Below are 19,853 nucleotides of genomic sequence, written 5' to 3' on the forward strand. Positions count from 1 at the left end.
CTTGTGGGCCTATGATATCCTCAAAACTACCTATTCTAGATAAGGTCCAAACTGAAAACATGCGCTCTAAGTAAATGGATGATTTTTCTTCAAAATAAGGAGACTTCCTTTACAGTTAAAAATTTCTTTCCATCAATATTTTCTTTAAATACAGCATCTTTTAATGATATTTGACTTTAAAGGTTCAAATATATGCCTAGTGACTGACCTTGACACTGTTCATAGAATTAGAACATACACACAACACATACTGAACAGCCAAAGCCTTACTATAATTTAGCTCCAGATCTGGATACGTACATTTGTTTGCCTGCTAGGTGTTTAATCTCTCCTTCTAGTCAGTGGATATCCTGCCAGCACAGTCAGAATCTGGACAACTATTCAGATCCTCATCTACACTTACTCAGCTGAAAAGCAGAACTAGAGGTTACATGCCCACATCACAAATACATGACTTCAGGTATCCAAATCCAAAATTAAATTCTGTAAATTTTTGATATCTCACTGGCATTTCTTTGAGCTGTATCAGTCCAAATAGTAGAAAAAAAAATATTTCAAGGTATAGCTTATTTCTTCTGACATCTCACCAACTGATTTACAACACAAGTCAAAGCTTCCTGGTAATGAGTGGCCACTAGTTACCCTGCCCTCGTTGTTTCTGGTAGCAAAGATGCACAGTCTGGATGTACAACTTTTGGAAATCATTTAGAAAGCCATTTTACCCCTAATAGCCATCTTCCCCCTCCCTGCTCTCATATACAAACCAACGGCAACAAAGAACAACAGAAAAACACTTAAAGAAACAGAATGTTACTACATTTCACAGCACTGTGAACCTTACTTCCGCATGCCTTGAAATTACACTTAAGTATGAAATTACATTTAAATGGGTTGAAAGAGTACAACTAGGTTTTTTTTAGACAAAAAGCACTGGTAGAACAACCAAACAATCTATCCACAAGATTTAGAGGGAAACAAGGGAAATTTGCTCAGTAGTCACTGAAATAAATACCTATTTACCTATAGGTATTCTACGTAAAGACGCAAGACATGTAGGATCACCTAAAAAAAAACCCCACAAATTAATATGTTAACCTATTATAAAGGATTCTTTTAAATATTGTCTTATTTTGCTTGAATAGACTGCATTTAACTGAAGATTGTGCCCTTATCAAAGAATACAGCAAACAATGTATTTTTAAAGTACAATTGTTCATAGAACCAAAGAAAATGGAACTCTGATTTAGGACCAATGCCGTATTTTTGTATTAGTCATCCTCTGAAAAGAAACTCTGCTCTCCTTTAGCAGATTTAAGGCTTGGCTAAATCAAGCCTTGAAGTTGGACTGAAACCATTTGACTGACTGAAGGCAGCAATCCACAAATTTCTGCAGCCGGTTTGGGAAGAAAAAGCAAACTACTTGATAGTTGATTGGAGAAGCATTTCCATGTGTGGTATCAAACAACAAATTCTCAGAGAAACTGTAATTGCAAAGAGATGCACACAAACTCAGAACCGACACCAATATCGTGTAATTGCTACTGCAGCGACTACGTCCTCAGTTAATCAGAGCTGACCAAAAATTCTCCTACATTTGCAAACAGCAGGGCTGCACTGCAACCAGATGTGCAGCTGCAGTTTGCACACTCACTCCTAAGTAACTCACTGAAGAAGGAGCAAGCAGAGCTACTGCAGTATGGATTTCAAAATAAGCTACTGCAGGTTTACTGCCAATGTAAAGACTATTGGGTGCATCTATACCTGCAAGTGCCCTGCAGCTATACCTCCCAACTGCACTGCAGATGTATCTTGGAGGATTGTAAACCACTCTGTTTTCATCTTTCATACTCGTAAGATTTCCATCAGACATCAATAACCTGCATCACAGAACTGCTTTCTTGCTCACACACTTCAAAGTAAGCCAATAAGACAGCATATAGTTACACTTGGCATACAAGACAAGCAAGCTGTTCAACAAACCAGCAACTCTTGAAGAATGAACAAATATAAGAATGAATACTCTGAGTAATATCCAATCATACTTGTATGAAAGCTCTAGACACTTCCTGATCACAGAAAGAAAATATTGATACTTCCATGCCCACTGGGGAATGACTTTGCAGATGAGAAGAGATGCACATGCATGCCATTTGGATTCATCCACTTTATCTTAGGCACTTAATCACAGTAACTGAACTAAGAGCCCCAGAATCCTTCTGTACTCAGTGGAAAAATACAAGAATCTTCAAAAGTTGATCCAGGTGGTCCCCACTTATCTCCCAGTGGGGCCCGCATATGGCGACGTAAAGTTGGGTTCAATTACATACTTTGAGTCCCGTGTCACTACAATGGTATTCTTATTACCCTTTTTTGCTGCAAGACGACTGTTCCCTAGTAAAGATGTCACGAAGCACAGATCACAAAGTGCTTGACAAAAAAAGACTTTTCATTCAAAGTGCTGTTACCTTATGCAATACCTTTTTGATTTCATCTTCATTACTCCACTGAAATATTATCAGTCATTTATTTATACAAGGTGGCTTATCTATAGCACCTTTAAAGGCAAGCTCAAACTCAGGTGCATGTATGTATGTGTATACTATACTTACATATATACACCCACATTACACACACATTCTCTAAGGGTTGGCTTAGAACTTAAATTTAAAAGCACTGATGTAGTTCAACTTAGCCCTCCAACTTACCACATTTTTAAAGTCATCCTCAGCTTCATCAAATTTTCCTTGTTTGAGTAGCAAGTGCCCTCTCTGTAATCTTGCCTGAAATGAAGAGAAAGATAACTTTGATTTGCAAATTGGAACACTGAAAAGCATGAAAATAAGTTTCACTTCCCTTTAATAGAAAAAGATGTTTACTTTTACTACAGCTAACAAGCTGAATCATAGATGACATCACCTTTTCTTCACCTTATCAATTTGACAATGTTCTTATTAGGCCTCTTTGTATGCTGAACAGAACATGCCACTGCAAATGGATATAAGAGGCAAAAAAACTGATGGAAAGGACTCTAGCATCAACCTCCAACTAGTGAAGCAATCCCTCCCTATGTGATGAGCAGAAATGAACAAAAGGGAAGTCAGAAATCCCAACAGTCTCATAAGGAGGCTAGAACAGGTCATATGGAGAATAGGTGTCTCAAAGCAAATACCAATTAAGACAAAAGAAAGCAGAGGCACTTGCTCCTCCCTTTCTCTGAGGGTACAGCCTTGGCAACTGAGAGTACAAAGCTGCAAGTGAGAGTACTAGAATGTTCAGTAAAAATCTACGGGAAACAGGAACTCAAAATTATTATTGTTATTCGAATAACTGGCTAGACCATGCTCAGAGTTCATGCACATACCATTGCTATTATTTTTCCTATTTAAAGCCCCCTGTACTTTGTTTCAAAGAAAGGTGTTTTTCAGATTTTGCTAAACAATTTTTTTTTATGCTTGAACAATTTTCAATTCCAGTAATACTTACTGATGTGAAGTCCTGCTTTAATTCAACCACTTTACTTAAATCACGAATTGCTGCTTTAGATTTGCCCATGGCTAAGTACACTGTGGCTCTTCTGTAATAGGCAATGTAGTTATCTGAGTCTCCCTCTGCAAGTGAATGAACAGTAATCAGAACACTGTCTCAAAGCAATTGAACTTTTGGGTACAGCTGAACTGTAATGACTAAAAACACATTACTTGAGTTTTAAGCCACCGGGAAAAAAGTATTTATCAATAAAACATAACGTTTGTTCCAAGTAATGTTTCCAATACAGTTTGATTGCAACAATACAGATAATAGAAACACAGTAAATTCCAAATAATAAGAGTTTTGAAGGGTACAGGTGGGGGGAGTCACTGCATACTAAGCCTTTATCTCAAACTGCAGGCCTACTTTTGAAAGCATCTTAATTCATCATTCTCCTTCCTAGTCCCTGTCCATCATACAGGATGCAAGCAATCCCAAAACAACCGATCTATCTCAGTCCAGTATGGTTGCTCCTCCCTTTCTCTGAGGGTACAGCCTTGGCAACTGAGAGTGCAAAAACCCTTTACTTCATTTAGATAGAAGCAACTTCTTTATTTAATATTAGAGTGGCACCAAAATCCCGTATTAACGGCAGACAAAAGCACGAAGAATATCTAAACTGGAAGGCCAATTTCAAAGCTAACACATTCCATGTTGCTCCCTGGCGGAACTTCAAAATTCAGCAATTTTCATACTTTCTAGGCCAGTACATAGGGATATAGAATCATAGAACTGGTAAGGTTGGAAGGGACCTCTGGAGATCATCTAGTCCAACCCTCTAAAGAGTGGCCTGCAAGGGGATCGAACCCACGACCTTGTCATTATTAGCATTACACTCTAATCAACTGAGCTAAACCTAAGACCCATAAGGTCAGCAGGACTTCTTTACACTGATTCAACACCAGCCAAGCCAATCCACACCGTCTCTGCAGAAAGCTAATAGAGTGTCTCTGTACCAAGATGTCCAGCACTACTGACTTGAATCACAGAATCAGTAAGGTTGGAAGGGACCTCTGGAGATCATCTAGTCCAGCCTCCTGCTGCTGGTTCCACTGAGGCGTGAACCCAGCACCTTCAGCAAGTAAAGCAGATATGATAACCACTACACTATCCCTCTACCCCAATTATACCCTTACAGGAAGCAAACATGAGCCTCTGAACCCAAAATTCAGACCACTAAAAGGATTTTCTGAATACTCCCCTCTACGCTGTATTTCAAAATACAGCATATTTCATAATACAGCAATACTGAGGGGGGAATCTTATCAATGTGTAGAAGTATCTGAAGGGAAGGTGTCAAGGGGATGGGGACAAACTCTTTTCAGTTGTCCCATGTGAGAGGACAAGAGGCAATGAGCAGAAACTGAACCACAAGAAGTTCTGCCTGAACACGAGGAGGAATTTCTTCCCTGTGAGAGTGATGGAGCACTGGACCAGGCTGCCCAGAGAGGTTGTGGAGTCTCCTTCTCTGGAGATATTCAAGGCCCGCCTGGATGCAACCCTGTCTACCATGCTCTAGGTGACCTTCTTCAGGAAGGAGGTTGGACTAGATGATCTCCAGAGGTCCCTTCCAACCTTATACATTCTGTGATTCTGTGAAAAAAAGCAAGTGACAAGTTACCATGAGCTCTCAAAAGAAAAAAGAAAGAAAGAAATTGAGCTACCCAAACACACACACAGTACATCTACAAGACAGTAAGGTTTTTCCTATGCTATTAAAATCAATATAGAGTTTGCAGAGACCACCCTTACCTAAGGAAAAAAAAATAGTATTTCTCTTCCTCACTTTATTTGAGGTTAAAGCTCAACTTCAAAATAAATGGAAAAATAGCATTGCCAAATATCTTACGACAGATAACTGAGCTTCTTAGCTAGTCATCTTTATAACCAACACATTAGTTCAAGTCACACTATAAAAAAATACCCACTTTCTTCATCTACAATCTTTTGGCTATCAAAGTTCAGTAAAAGCCCTCAAAGTACATGCCACCTTGTATACTAGCATTGTGGATATCAGCTAAATTCAAATACTACCATCTTCAAAATAAAGAAGTTGGTACTGAGTCCTACAGTGTATACTTAAAGGTGTACACTAAGCACAAATCAATAGCTGAAAATGAGGAACTTAATGCACACAGGTTGAGAGAAGATAGGAAAGAGCTAACCCAAAAAGCATGTTCCAGCATCAGGAATGATGACCTGACAGCCAGAACAGTTTTGACTCAGAGTTCCCCAATAACAGTACTGAATAGGAATTCATATTTAACCCAGAGAGAAGTCATAAACCATCAACTTGATGGGACTGAAGAAAATGTTAAAAATAAAACTGCAAAGAGAAGAAAACTAGACACTAGCTTCATTTTAGATATTTGCGAAAAAGAAAAAAGGCTGGGTGAGGCCAGACATGAAAAGATCTATTTACCTCACACATGCTCTGATCCCACACAGGCAAAATTAAACTTCTCTCCTCTTCTACAGACACAGTACATAACCTATGCTTAAAATCTTTCTGAAAAGGCAAAGTATAAAAAGTAGTCTGATGAAAGTTTAGGCTATTAAACTCAAAACAACATTGTACTAAAAATCCCAGCAAAGTAAGAAGGGAGGCAATCACACCGTAGTGCCAACCAGCTGCTTGAGCACTGCTAGCACAAGAGCGGGGTTCATCCCTTACAGGCACCTCACAGCTCATCCTACCTCACACCACTTCGCCCTTTGCAACAACACCAGCATTCACATGGTTCCATGCTAAACTGGACTGTTCATCAAATCCAAATTAAAGCTTCCCAAACAAAAATAATGAAATACATTAACACCACTCAGACCACACAGGAATTTTTGCCAGCAACACAAGGAGCAAAGGGAGTAAGAAACCATCCCCACAGAGAGAATATTCCTGTAGCACAGAGAAAGGGGAGATTCCCCTGTCCACTCCCCTTTTATAAGGGAAGTTGATATTAGCGAGCTCAAAGGAAATACTAATAGTTCAGCTATTTCATTTGCTTTTCACTTTTAGAACATGGCCCAAACAGAAAAGTCTCAATGGTATGACTAATTACTTCTTAACACCTTGGTATGTAGATACTGCACTTACAAAGTCTATCAAATAAAAACACAAGTAATTGTCAAATTGAAGTATTAACGGCCATTGCTCCTCACTGGTGCCACTGTCCACTTCTGCGTTTCAATTCAAAGACTTGACACGGCAAAACTGCTTTAAAATTTATACAAGCGCACATTTAACTCAGTTTGTTGAAAACTCAAACCACCTGAACTCATTCACTTGCTGAATACGTAAGGGACAGTTAATTGCAGAACATGCTCTTCACTATTAGTTTAACATCTCAAACTTGTACATCATTTTAATTGACGTCATCGCCCACTGAAAAATTTTTAAAAAGTAAGGTTATATTTTTAATATTTTCCATAGTGTTAGAAAAGAAGAAAGCACGGACAAACTCCATTATGAAATTTTCCAGACTTTGCTTATGAATAAAGATTAAATTTGATCTTAACACAGGGAGCAACTCATCAGATGGTAACACTAAGTCTAACTGCTTCCAGACAACCAGCTTGAAACAAGGTGTTCACACATCACATAGCTTATTTAACAGTTTATTTTATCAAAAGCAAAGTATAAATACACTACTGCCTCTCTGTTTGTGCCTGTTCAAGATCAAACTGCTGCATGAAGGTGCCTCAGTTTGAGAGTCATACAATTTGTAAGAAAGGCTACTTAACGAAGCAAATATAGGAAATGAAAGGTATTTCAGTGCAAAAGTTACTTTCCTCAAATACATACCTATAGCTGCATGAAAGTGAGATAAAGCATCTGCTAGCTGTCCAGCAGCCAATAACTTCTTTCCCATTTCAAGTTGTTTTTCTACTTCTGCATTTACTCCACATTCAGCTCCTTAAAGAAAAAGGAAACGATCAATACTTTGATTGATGAGTTCAATTATACCAAAAGCCATGATTTTTTTTTTTTTTTAAAGGCACATTTTCTCTTATTACAACAACCTGCAGCCTAATAAACTTTCAATATAATTTTCCTCTCCCTGAAGAGGATATCAAAGTAAGTGGATAAACATTGTGATGCACCTCTTTACAAGAAGTAACAGAGTATGTACATCCAGCCCCATTCTATACATTCGGCACCATTTTGCATATCAGGCTTTATGTATCAACTATAGAAACAGCTTAGCAAAATGTATTTCTATGTGAGCCTTCATTTTCAGAAGAATCTGTAAATTCTTCTGAATATACCCATAATGCACACATAACAAACAAATAAAGGTTTTAAGTCAAATTTCATGACCCTCCCAATAACTTCGCACTCAGCTGAGAACTGTTAGCTACTTCAGAGGCTGGCTTATCTACTGCACACACTCTTGTCTTATCTTTATCATTTCCACATCAAACTGTTTTCAGAGCACAAACTTCAATATATACAATTAAAATTCTTACTCTTTTTATTTAAGTGAGTACAAAAACCATATCAAAGTGGTATGTTTCAGAAGTGCTAGGATTTGGAAACTACTGAGTTGCTGCCTCTCAATCGCTAAGGGAAGACAGACTGTTGAGGGGGAAAAAAATAGTAGTAGAGGACTACAAATACATGCTGACATGTTTGAAACTACGAATTCTGCCATGGAGGTCTTTAATTGGTATTGCTTCTAGCACTTTTTTTTTATTCTTAGTTTAGACTTCAATTAAAATTTGTCAGGTTGCAACTAGTAAACTTCCACTGCATAAACTGCTTTCTTTTACTGAGAGCATGTACTCCACACGCATTTAAGCAAGTTAATACATTAAAATCCAGAATAAACACACTATATTAGAAAATAATGAATCAGAAGGTACCAATTTCTTTTACTCAGGTTTCATAATGAGCTAATTTGGACAGAAATTATAATTCATCTAACACAAAAATTCAAGAGCATTCTGAGAACTCTGTTTCTCAGAGTTCAAATACAACGTTACACTGTGCTGCTATATTAAAAGAGAGCTTACCAAATCTTCTCACACTACAAGCTGATTACACAAAAATAAAATACCTGTAATGAAAAAATAGTTATTTCTGACCACCAAATCATCAAGATTTTAGAACTAGCAGTTTTCAACAGCTGGTATCTTTTATTTCTCCTTCCCACTCCTTAATACAGTTCATAGTTTTTTCAATTCCACATCATATATAAAAAAAAAATCATTGGGCTGTCTATATTAAAATGAAGAAAACACTTGAATCCACTGGAAAAAAAAAGTTCTCTCTCTTGAATATTGTTAATAATTCAACAAACTCTGGATTCAAAGGGTTTCAGTTCAATTGTTTGCTTTAGAAGGAGAACAGCAAACTAAACTAATCTCACCCACCTTTTTTTGTTTTTAAGTTGATGCAAATGACTTTACAAATATGCACAGTAAGTCAATAAAGTTTTTGTTTAAATAGATTAAGACAGTAGTATTACTCACATACTCTTCTTGCAAATCTTATTAAAATGGATTTTGAAACCCATAGTTTAAGTGCAAACAGCTCTGAATAAAATAAAAACAACTCCACTGATAGCAGTACAGAAGTATTTCTTGACAGCACATTTCTTGAATACAGTAATATTGTCAGGTAGCTTTTACATGAATAACTGATTTTCAGAAAAGATGACTTTCTTATTTGTCACTTTATTTTTTGCTTCTGTTCTGGCTTAGTTTTGATCACAGAGTAGACCAAGGTCAGCCTGCCAATCTCTTATAATGACAAAAAAGCTGAAAAAAAGTGACCGAAAAATTCTTTGGGGGGATGGGGGAAGAAAGAAAAGAAAAGAACCAAATTTCACTGGCTTTGGAGGTTACTAAGAACAAAACAAGTATCAAGCCGTAAACAGACCAGTGTTTAACATGAACTAAATGAAACAACAACAAAAAGTTAAAAGCTTCAATCCCTGCTCTCCCTCCCCAGATACTCATATTTGAAATTTTTCAAAACTCAATTTGAATTGCCCATTTAGTCCTCCCATCCTGAAACCGGGCTTTAAATTACTTTTTGAGGAAGGAGAAAATACAAAGCTATTAAAAGGGCACCTTTCATCCACAAAAACATGGCATTCAAGTCTCTCAGAGTCCGAGTCTCCAAAGGAGCTTCCTTGTTTTACGTTTAGTCACAAGAGAATAGCTTTAAGAACAGAGTTTGCACAATAAGATGTACCAGTATTATTCAATGCCTTTCACATGCATTATTTTCAATATCGCTTTACAGTTACATAATACATTAGGCAAGAGAGACATTTTTACCTTGAAAATACTGACGATAACAGTGGCAAATAAGAGAGATGAGAAATGTGACCATTAACAGCAACTCAGTAAGTAAAGCATAGGATTAACCCGGTAAGTAGAGTATAAGAAAAGAGCAGCAACATGTACAGAGCAATGAGGAACCCCATGAAGGACTGCAGGTTCCCCAATTCCTGCAGAACAAGGCTAATTACTGAACATATCCCTGAAACGTGACCCTGAAAGTTGCTGAGCATCACAGAACAACATGGGATCTCCAGAAATGGCCTAGTAGTCAGTGCAACCATGATGGAAAGTGACCTATACCACAACCCTTCAGGAACACTGTACACTGATCTAATTATTGGGCTGTTTATTCCGTTTCTATGTAAGAGTATTGCTTATTCAGCTTTAACAATGCTTCTAATTAAACACCCCACCATAGACATGTAAAGCTTGTTAATGGACAGAGGAACCAGTACTACCAGCTTTAGGAATCAAGTTCTGGGTAACCTATTTGGGACTCTACTCATTTCCAGGTCTGGTAAAGGGTACAAGGACTCCAGCTCAATGGTGGGGAAGGGGAGGGAAAGAAAACTTGAAGCTTCTCAAAACACAGAACTTTTTCCAGCAGACAGACAGTGATTAAAGTGCCAAATACCAAAGACTCAGCAGTACAGATGAAGCTATGTATGCTCCAGTGAGATGAGAAACTTAGTTTATGCAAAAAAAAAAAAAAAAAAAAAGAAAGAAAAAAAAAAGCAAGTATAAACATTTTTAAAACTTCCAAATATTTTATTTGAATAGTACTAACAGCTATGATTTTTATTATTTCTAAAAGCTGCTATTTTCAGCATTGGCATCAGACCACCACATACTCTTGTATGCCCCAGGTGTCAATTCAAGTCAGATTCTCTGAAAAAATTCCAAGTCCAAGCCTGATGCAAGAATGGAACAGTACTGTGAGATAAGAAAAGGTACCAGCCCTGACACCTGAAAAGAAGCCTGTCAGAAGGCACAGTAAAGACACACAGGTGCAGCTAACCTGTTTTTCCAGTTAAATAGACTCACCACAAATAAAACCAAAACCTATCAGAAAGTTATAATTTATTAGAATAACTGTTGCTAAAATACTTGTATATAAGTATATGAACTCTAACTATATCCTTACATAATAGTCAAACCAACAACACTAAAAACTTGAAGAAAACACTGCAATTTCAACAGACTTTCAAGTTTCACATTTGGCTACACATTCCTCTCATGTTTCCTATAGAAATCTCCCCTACAAAATACTCTTTTTTAAAAAAAATCTTGTCCCTGAGCTAGGTAAGAAGTCTCTGTAAACAAGCAAAAGAAATAACTGCATACCAGAAAGACTCAACACAGAGTCACAAAGGAGAAATATATGCTGTTATTAATTACAGCCATTTAGATTTCCTTCCTATGCCCTCCCCTTTTTTTCAACCTGGAAATTGAACTATTATTTTATAATTTTATCATGGGGGAGAAGGGTCTTGAGACTTTTTGACTAGGATTATCCTGCACTTAGCTTCAGTTGTAAGATTGCAGCTATTTTAAAATAGATTTGGGCTTTCCTTTTGTGTATGCATGCACCCATTTTAAGACCAACACCAAACAAAACAAGAAGTATATAAACAATCACAAAGTTTCAGGAGTAGTATGAAAGGGCTCATAAGAGGCAGCTTCCTTCCCTGTCCCCTGATCCAATTAAGTTGCATATAATTTCAGTCCAGAAAGTTTTTACTCCTTCAGTTCTCAAAGAAAGTTAATACACATTACAAATATTGACAAACCAAAAAATCATGCCACAAACATACCTTCTCCTTCTAAGAAGACTACTTTTTATCCATTGCAGTTTGGGGTGATTTGGTGGGAAACTCCCCCCCCCCCCAACATATCTATATATCCCCAAAACTCAAGCAGAAAGATTAAAGAAAAAAAAAGGAACATTTCAAATAAGGTTGGTGTTCTGACAATAAACAAGTTGACCTTTGTACACCAAAAGCTCATTTCTCTTTCCTCTTATTGTATGGGAAGGAGAGGGGGGAGACAAACCACACTCTTCTTTCCTCCTCAGGCATCTCTTTCTGTTGCAATAAGGCTGGACAGTCATCCACAAAGGCAGAATCTCCCCAAGAGACAATCAATGTTAAATGAAAGCTTACTCAGCAGGTGGATGTCAGGGTTTTCCAGGAGGAGAAATTCAGGACATAAAAACAGTAAAGGGCAAACTACAACTTGCCACACCAACAAGTATTCCAAAGCTTTTTACTGAACTCATCCACTAGCCACATATAAATTAGTTTTCATAAATGTTTACTCTAAGACTCAAAGCTAGTAGACTCACTTGTCCCACTGATTCATCATGGTGCAATGAAGACTTCTACAATTGAGACAGCAAGACATAAACCTTAAAATTCCCACTTATATTTGAGTTTAAACCAGTAATGCTGGAAAAAAAAAATCTACATAGCTGAAATAACATAAGAAAATCTACACTTCTTAACTGAATTTCCTGGGAAGCGGCCTCATGAAATAAGAGGATAACAAGTAAATAATGTCAAGTACCATCACCTCACATTCTATTACTCTCTCTCAAAACACATTTATTAAACTATCAGAGTTAATTTAAGAAAATGTACACCAAATCAGAAAGTGTGGCTTTGGTAATTCTACAAAGCCATGAAACTGCTCATTTACAGAGAATATACTTGGAATAGGTCAGCACTTCTGAGTAAAGAATCCTTAGTAGGGGGAAAAAAACAATGATGTTTTGTAAGCATACTTTGACCTTGATTAGGTCTTTTTCTTTCAAGAACGGCAGAATATAAATCCAAAAAAGCAATTCAACACCCCACCATGTAGTCACATATACAGAGCATCTTTGCTAAACTGTGTTCCTGTTGCCACTTGGCCAGCTGAAGCTTTCTTTCATTTAGCACATCTTTCAACTGAACTTCTACTATCAAGTCAGGTTAGCTGCAAGTCCAGACACTTATTCTGAGCACTGACAGTTTCAGCTCCATCTCAGTTTACCCCTCACAGGGACAGGATGTTCCTCACCTGCAACCGCATTTCTGAACAACTGTGCAAATGACCAAGCTATAAACTTAACAGGAGCTTGTGAGTATAAGCTTGACTATACAGGTGTTGCTGACAGCATACTTGAAAAGCAAAGTGGTTGCACGAGGTTCAGATAAACTGCTTCACCAAACTTCAAATATTCATGGTGACACACACACACACGAAAAAAAAAAAACCATGAACAAATGAAATGCACTGTCAATAAATTTGCAGGTCAGGCACTAACAACAGCTGAAGGTTACAGACAGCCCCCTCCCCCCCAAAAAAATCCAACGCCTTTTAATTTGAAAGCTGCATAGAGCTGACACAGAAGCGTTAAGTTTGAAGCCAGTACAGAACCACTCGATGCTGCTGCACAGTTGTGCCGTAAGCCACCACCACATTTCCAGTTAGCTACCTATCAGCAGGCCACGGAAAGCGAAACGCACACGCGACGACCTGAAGCAGCGCTGACTCAAGTTTCAGCGAAACGCAGCAGGTTACAGGCAGTGACCGTGGCCCTCACCACACGCGCCCCTTGCAGTAGCTCTGATGAGGTGGCGCTTGTGCAACGCCTTTTTCCTCCGACACGAAAACAGAAAAACATTTTCTTTCCGGACACCTCGCAAGCGCTGCCGCGACGCGTGCCGCCGCCGACCGGACCCCGCCAGCCGCCTCGGGGGAGGCCGCCGCTGCGCTCCGCTCCGGCCCTCGGCCCGGCCATGGCGGCTGCCCGCGGGCCGCGTGGGGGGAAGCGCAGCAGCCCGGGCACCCTCGGCCGCCACGACCGTTAACGGCGGCCCGCAGGGACCAAAAGCGGCAGCCAAACGGCGGCTCCCTCCCTCCCTCCCTCCTGCGGCGCCGCGGAGGGCGCCCGCCGCCCCCCGCCGTCGCTGCGGCCCCTTTCCCCGCTCTCACCCTGGTACTGCAGGTCGAAGAGCACCAGCAGGAAGGGCAGCGCGGAGCCCAGGCGGCCGGCGGAGGCCGCGGGAGACACCATCTCCGCCGCGGCCCCCCCCCCGACGCCCTCAGCGACACTGGCGGCCCCGGCGCCGACGAGCTCCAACTTGTCCGGGATGGGTCGTGGGCGCCTCCGATTGGCTGCGCCGCGCCGCGCCCGCCCGCCCCCCTCGCGCTCGGAAACGTGGAGGCAGCGCCGGGGCCCGCACCGCACCGAGAGCTGACGCCACCACGGCGCCTGCGCGGGCAGGGGACCAGGAAGCCGCTGCCGCCACTGCGCCTGCGCAGGTGGGTGGGCGGGCGGCCGCTCGGCGCCTGCGCAGGAAGGCTGAGGAAGCCGCCGCCCGGCGGGCTTTGCCCTCACTGGGGACAGCGGCGGGGGATGGTGTGGGAGGAGCAGGAATGAGTAGGGCAGCGCCGCCTTCGGGCGGGCAGGGAAGTGCTGAGGGGGCCCGTGCGGCCCCTTCTCGGCTGCCTGTCCGCCTGTTGGCCGGCTTTTGGGTGTCCGCGGGCTAAGTCCAGGCGATCAGTATGCCCTGAGCCGCCTGCGGCCCGCCAGGCAGGCGGGAGCCGTGCTAGGGATGTACCCGGCTGGTACGTGTCTGGCTTGGCAGAGCCCAGCATTTCCGTGCGGTAACCCGAGAGCAAAGCTTGGCTGAGATAGCCTGCCTGGCACCTAGCGAACATCCGTGCGGAAGTATCTTTCCCTTTCTTTCTTTCTTTTTTTTTTTCATAACGCAAATATAATGCGTTCTCGGTTACCACAGAAAAGGTAAGGTTGTATGTGCCTTGTTTGTTGTTTTAAATCGTCTGCTTTATATTGTTGGATAAATCATTGACATTAGGGGCCTATTATGTAAAGTTATACTCCATCTTTTTTTTTATTATTATTATTTTATCTTGTTCTGATGAGAATTCTGGCTAGCAGTAACAAACTTGAGGCTAGAAATCTGATTTGATGACCACAGATTTTTTTTTTCCCCACATTCTGAAGATCTGGTCACATTGCCTTTTTAGGACAAGCTTTTCTTGAAAGAGCAGCCTAGCAAATAAAACTGTACGTTACCCCTCTTGAGTATTTCCTGTGGAAGATGGTGCTTCAAAAGGATCACCTTGAAATTTCAGCTGCAGAAGATATTCACAGTAAGAACTTGAATAATATAAGTGGTAGATGTGAAATGAATAATTGATGGCATTCTGAAGATGTCAGCGTGAGGAAGAACATGACATCTCTGTAACACTATGGGCAAGACCAAATATGAAAGCCTAAAACTGAACCTGAGCAGAATGCAATCACTGTTACAATAAATGAATACTTATGATTTTACGTCAGCAAAAAAACATTTTAGACCAAAGCCAAATAAAGTGAATGTGATAGAGAAAATTACACCTGCAATAGTGTAATTACCTGATAGTAAAGATAGCAATCTACTTAATGGACCTTTAATAACAGGATTAGGAGAAAACAATCTGGAATCTGAAGAAAGCACAAACAGTAGCTGATACTGGAATACCAACCTAAACAGACTGCCCAAGCATAACAGTCCAAGCATCATATTCCTTGAAACAAAATACAAGCATTCAGATGAAAGTGGCCAAATACCATTCTAGGTATATGCTTAATAAAGAGTCAATATTTAATAAGGGAGATCGGTATTTCAGTATGCCCATAGTAGTATATAAAAACAGTGTGTAATGCGAACAGTGCAAAAGGCTGTGCTCAACGAGAAATAATTTTTCATTGTCACTCTGTGTTCAAGATGTCATCAGGTACATTGATGCCTACATAGTAGTTCTTGAAAGAAACCATAAACCATGGAGAACATTCTTGGTGATCGTAACTCCTAAAAGGTATAATTTAGAGATTAAATATAAGCCTGGGAGAAGAAAACATGTTAACACATCTTCCCTTGTGCAATTTCAGAAGCAGACAAGATGCAGAAGAAAGACTTAAAAGAACAAATGCATATGACATGCCAACATTGTTTTTTTTTTTTTGAAATAATTTCAGAAATAGCAAGCCAACACAGCTATAATGCAGTAAGTCTTTCGAAATGGTCAATAAAAATTTAGCTGTCTGGGGCCAGAAACAAGTTTTCTCAGCAGCCTTGAGTTTCGGAGTGAAAGAGTTGATGTCAAAGACTACACTAATGTTCGAAGTGGTCAAATGAGAAAAAGCCAAAGAATTTTCTGAGTTATTGCTTGTAATATACATAGTAACAGCAGATGGCATTAGTTAGCAATGAATGACTTTTTAAGCTCCTCATTGGTTCTGATAGAGATGGTGACTTGAATATAGTGACAGATGTGGATTTAGTTAAATCTGTAGTTTCTATTCATTAACTGAGAAGCCTACTCAAATATAATATGGTGTGGTGAGAGGTCTGGATTAAGCTTGAAAAGACACAAGGTCCTGAGAAGGACCCTGCCTAGTACCTGTGAGCTAGTATTCTGGGCAATACATTTTAATTAACAATCTCTTTTCCAAAAAAAAAAAAAAAAAAAGAAAAAAAAAAGAAAATACAGGAGGAGATCATCCACATGTATTGCCCCTCCTCACAATCACAATTTTGCTCCAAGTGATCCTTTATATCATTAAATGTAGCAATCTATAGGTAAGTTCTATACTTACTGCAGAGTGGATAGTACGCCTATTAACTCTTCATTTCTTTGTTTTCAGAAATTTCAGAGTTTTGCTGAGTTCAGGATTTTGAAAAGAGAGACCTGGACAGGCTGGAGAGCTGGGCAGAGAGGAACCTCATGAGGTTCAACAAGGGCAAGTGCAGAGTCCTGCACCTAGGGAGAAATAACCCTAGGCACCAGTACAAGCTGGGGGCTGACCTGCTGGAAAGCAGCTCTGCAGAAACAGACCTGGGGGTGCTGGTGGATGACAGGTTGACCATGAGTCAGCAATGTGCTCTTGTCGCCAAGAAGGCCATTGGTCTCCCGGTGTGCATTGGGAAGAGTGTTGCCAGCAGGTGGAGGGAGGTGATCCCGCCCCTCTCCTCAGCCCTGGGGAGGCCTCATCTCGAGTCCTGTGTCCAGTTCTGGGCTCCCCAGGACAAGAGAGACATGGAGCTACTGGGAGAGTCCAGTGTAGGGCTGCGAAGATGATCAGAGGGCTGGAGCATCTGCTCTAGGAGGATTGGCTGTGAGAGCTGGGGCTGTTTAGCCTGGGGAAGAGAAGACTGAGGGGGAATCTTATCAATGTGTACAAGTACCTGAAGGGAGGGTGTCAAGGAGATGGGGACAACCTCTTTTCAGTTGTCCCATGTGACAGGACAAGAGGCAATGGGCAGAAATTGAAGCACAGGAAGTTCCACCTGAACGTGAGGGGAAATTTCTTCCCTGTGAGAGTGACGGAGCACTGGCACAGGTTGCCCAGAAGTTGTGGAGTCTCCTTCTCTAGAGATCTTCAAGGCCCACCTGGATGCAAGCCTGTGTAACATGCTCTAGGTGACCCTGCTTGAGCGGGGAGGTTGGAGTAGATGATCTCCAGAGGTCCCTTCAAACCTTACTGATTCTATGATTCTATGACTGATTCTATGAAAAGTTCTAATGGGCACTTTGGGCCCTTAGATTTCTGAGTACTTAAAATGACAAAATTTGAAAAAATAAAAGAGGAAAGAGAGTAATACATTCCCTTGCATGCTTTTCAGCTGAGGTTCTAAGGCTGAGAGAGGATACTTTTTCCCTTTTTAATACAATTTGTTTCTTACCTATAAAAATGGTTAACTGTCCCAGTCAGTGTAAAACTGTAACCTAGCTGGCTAGAAAATCATGCAACAATCTAATGCACACAATTAAAAAATCACAGAGATTTCCAAGCATTATAAAGTAGGTCCTTGATTTATTTTTAGTGTTTATTGATCTGTTTATTGTTCCAATTATATCAACAATTTCTAAATGTAAGTTAAATACCTTAAAAGTCAGATAATAGACAACAGTGCAAATCTGAACTTCACAGAGCAGAGATCATTGACTGAAACCCATGCATTGGAGCAGAGATATCCAACCTGTCTTGAGGTGCAGAGAGCCTGAAAGTGGTCCAGATATGTTTCTTGCTTTTGAGTTGTGTCCCCAGATCGGTTGCTGGACTCTGTGCTGATGATTAGCAGTGGGTCAGGCTGAAACTATGCTTGATGCACTTGATGCATCCCCAGAGGCTTCCAGGCAAACTCCACTGCACACAGGAATGGCAGGGTGTGAGGGGAATCATAGTCTTTCTGCCTCTGATCCCTGCCTGCAGCTTGCTGCCTCCTCAGCTCAGAGGTACGTATGGCCCCTCAGATGCTTGGCCATATGCATATTTTGACAGGATAAGAAAGGGGTTTGAAAGGTCAAAAAAGTATCCCTAGGATAAAATTATGGTGCACTTTTTGTTTTAAATACCTAAAATTCTTTTATTCTTGAGATACTGAAAGAAGTTACTGGGAAGCAAAAAGTCATCAGATATGAGACAGTGATTTTAGATTTCATACACATGGATGAGAAGTGAAAAAGCTTCATAATCCTGTTCTCAGCACAATTTTTGTGTTCACTGCAAATAAAAGAGGAAGCTATTACAGTAATACCTATGTGTTAAGTAAATAAAACTCTCAATCTGTATGTTTGCAGACATTTCTGAAGAGTTAAATTGAATTCCTACCATGTCTAGGAGAAAGGAACATAAATGAATTGTACTGTTGATGCAGTAAAATCAGCTAGACTCATTAGCTGAAGACAAACCCTTAAAAGAGACTATGTTATCTGAAGAAAAGAAGAAGATTTCGTTGTGGAAAGGTCTAAAGTACCCAACTTGAAAATTAAATTTATTAAACTACTTGAGGCACTGTCTCTTCAGACTGATTATTCGTAGTTGGTGCTGGCATGTTAGAACTAACAAGGAGGCACAGAGGAAACTTGGGAGAGTTGCTCATTACACCTTTCTTTGAAAATGCTTTATTACTTTCTGATAAAAATGTATATTTTAATAATTTTCTCATGTAAAATAAGTGATGGAAAGATTGAAAGAATGAATGACTACAGGCATTAAAATGTAAAAAAATGTGCAGTAGAGGGAGTTGACAGGAAGGAAAAGATTAAATAACCGTAGAATCTGACTAGACTCATTATTATACCTGTAGCATGTTAAGTCAACTTTTCACTGGAGTTAATGATTACTGGTGTGCGTCACTGTAAGATTACTGTAAGATTTCAAGAGAAAGATTACTGAAGGGTCTGTTTTTCAGTTCCTAAGGAAACATTTCCCCTGTCCTCTCAGATTAAAACATCTAGGAGAAAATGTATTGCATACCCCTCCATTCTACAAAACGTGCAGATAATTATTTCAGTTAATGCATTATGGATGCAAAAAATGCCTTCTGTCAGGTCCTTGGGGGCACCCCCAGCCCTGGCCCCAGTCCAGCCTGGGACCATCAATCCTTGCCCCTGCCCGGCCATGGGTCTCCTAGACCCTCAGCCCAGTCCTGGTGCCAGCCTGCAGCAGTGACCAATGCCCAAATGAGCTGGGGCTGCCCCATCTGCCCCTGGGCTTTGGCAGACCCACCAACACCTTCCTCCGCTACCTAGGACACTTCCCAAATAAGCATTACTCAATGTTGTCGTACTCCCCCCACCAACAATATTCTTTTTGCTTTGTCCTCTCCAGTTGTAGCTACCCTCTATAAGCCTCACAAATACCTTGCTCCAATCGCAAAATCCTAGGTTTTCTGCTTGTACTTTAAATCACTTAGCCCATTTTGATTCTTCATTTCTTAGCTTTCCTCACCAATTTTCCGAACAAGAAACTTTCTACTTCCTACAAACCTCATTTCTTCCCTTTTCCTTTTTACTGAATTATTAAGAAAAAAAACATCACTGGGTCAACAGAATACATAAAATTTGCCATAATGCAGACAAACTACTCCGAGAGGGCTCTGTTAACTACTTAGTCTACGTTATTTGAAAAATTTGGACCACAAATTTGGAATGATTTTTACAGAAACCATTCGCTGTAGTAGGCCAGCAACAAA

The 19,853-nt window shown here is 40.3% G+C and overlaps 1 protein-coding gene across 1 annotated transcript in view; it reads right to left on the reverse strand.

Annotated features, from left to right (window-relative positions):
* DNAJC3 (DnaJ heat shock protein family (Hsp40) member C3) overlaps positions 1 to 14,028 on the reverse strand; it is a 38,716-nt gene extending 24,688 nt beyond the window's left edge. Inside the window, exons 1-4 of the mRNA XM_062566845.1 lie at positions 13,798 to 14,028; positions 7,331 to 7,441; positions 3,484 to 3,608; positions 2,706 to 2,780 (exon numbers count right to left, since the gene is read on the reverse strand). Coding sequence (XP_062422829.1) covers positions 2,706 to 2,780; positions 3,484 to 3,608; positions 7,331 to 7,441; positions 13,798 to 13,879 — 393 coding nt within the window. The 5' untranslated portion in view covers positions 13,880 to 14,028. The remainder of the gene's footprint in view (positions 1 to 2,705; positions 2,781 to 3,483; positions 3,609 to 7,330; positions 7,442 to 13,797) is intronic.
* Positions 14,029 to 19,853: the final 5,825 nt, after the last annotated feature.

The sequence above is a fragment of the Rhea pennata genome, chromosome 1 (genome assembly GCF_028389875.1).
Source record: "Rhea pennata isolate bPtePen1 chromosome 1, bPtePen1.pri, whole genome shotgun sequence".
Lineage (NCBI taxonomy): Eukaryota > Metazoa > Chordata > Aves > Rheiformes > Rheidae > Rhea > Rhea pennata.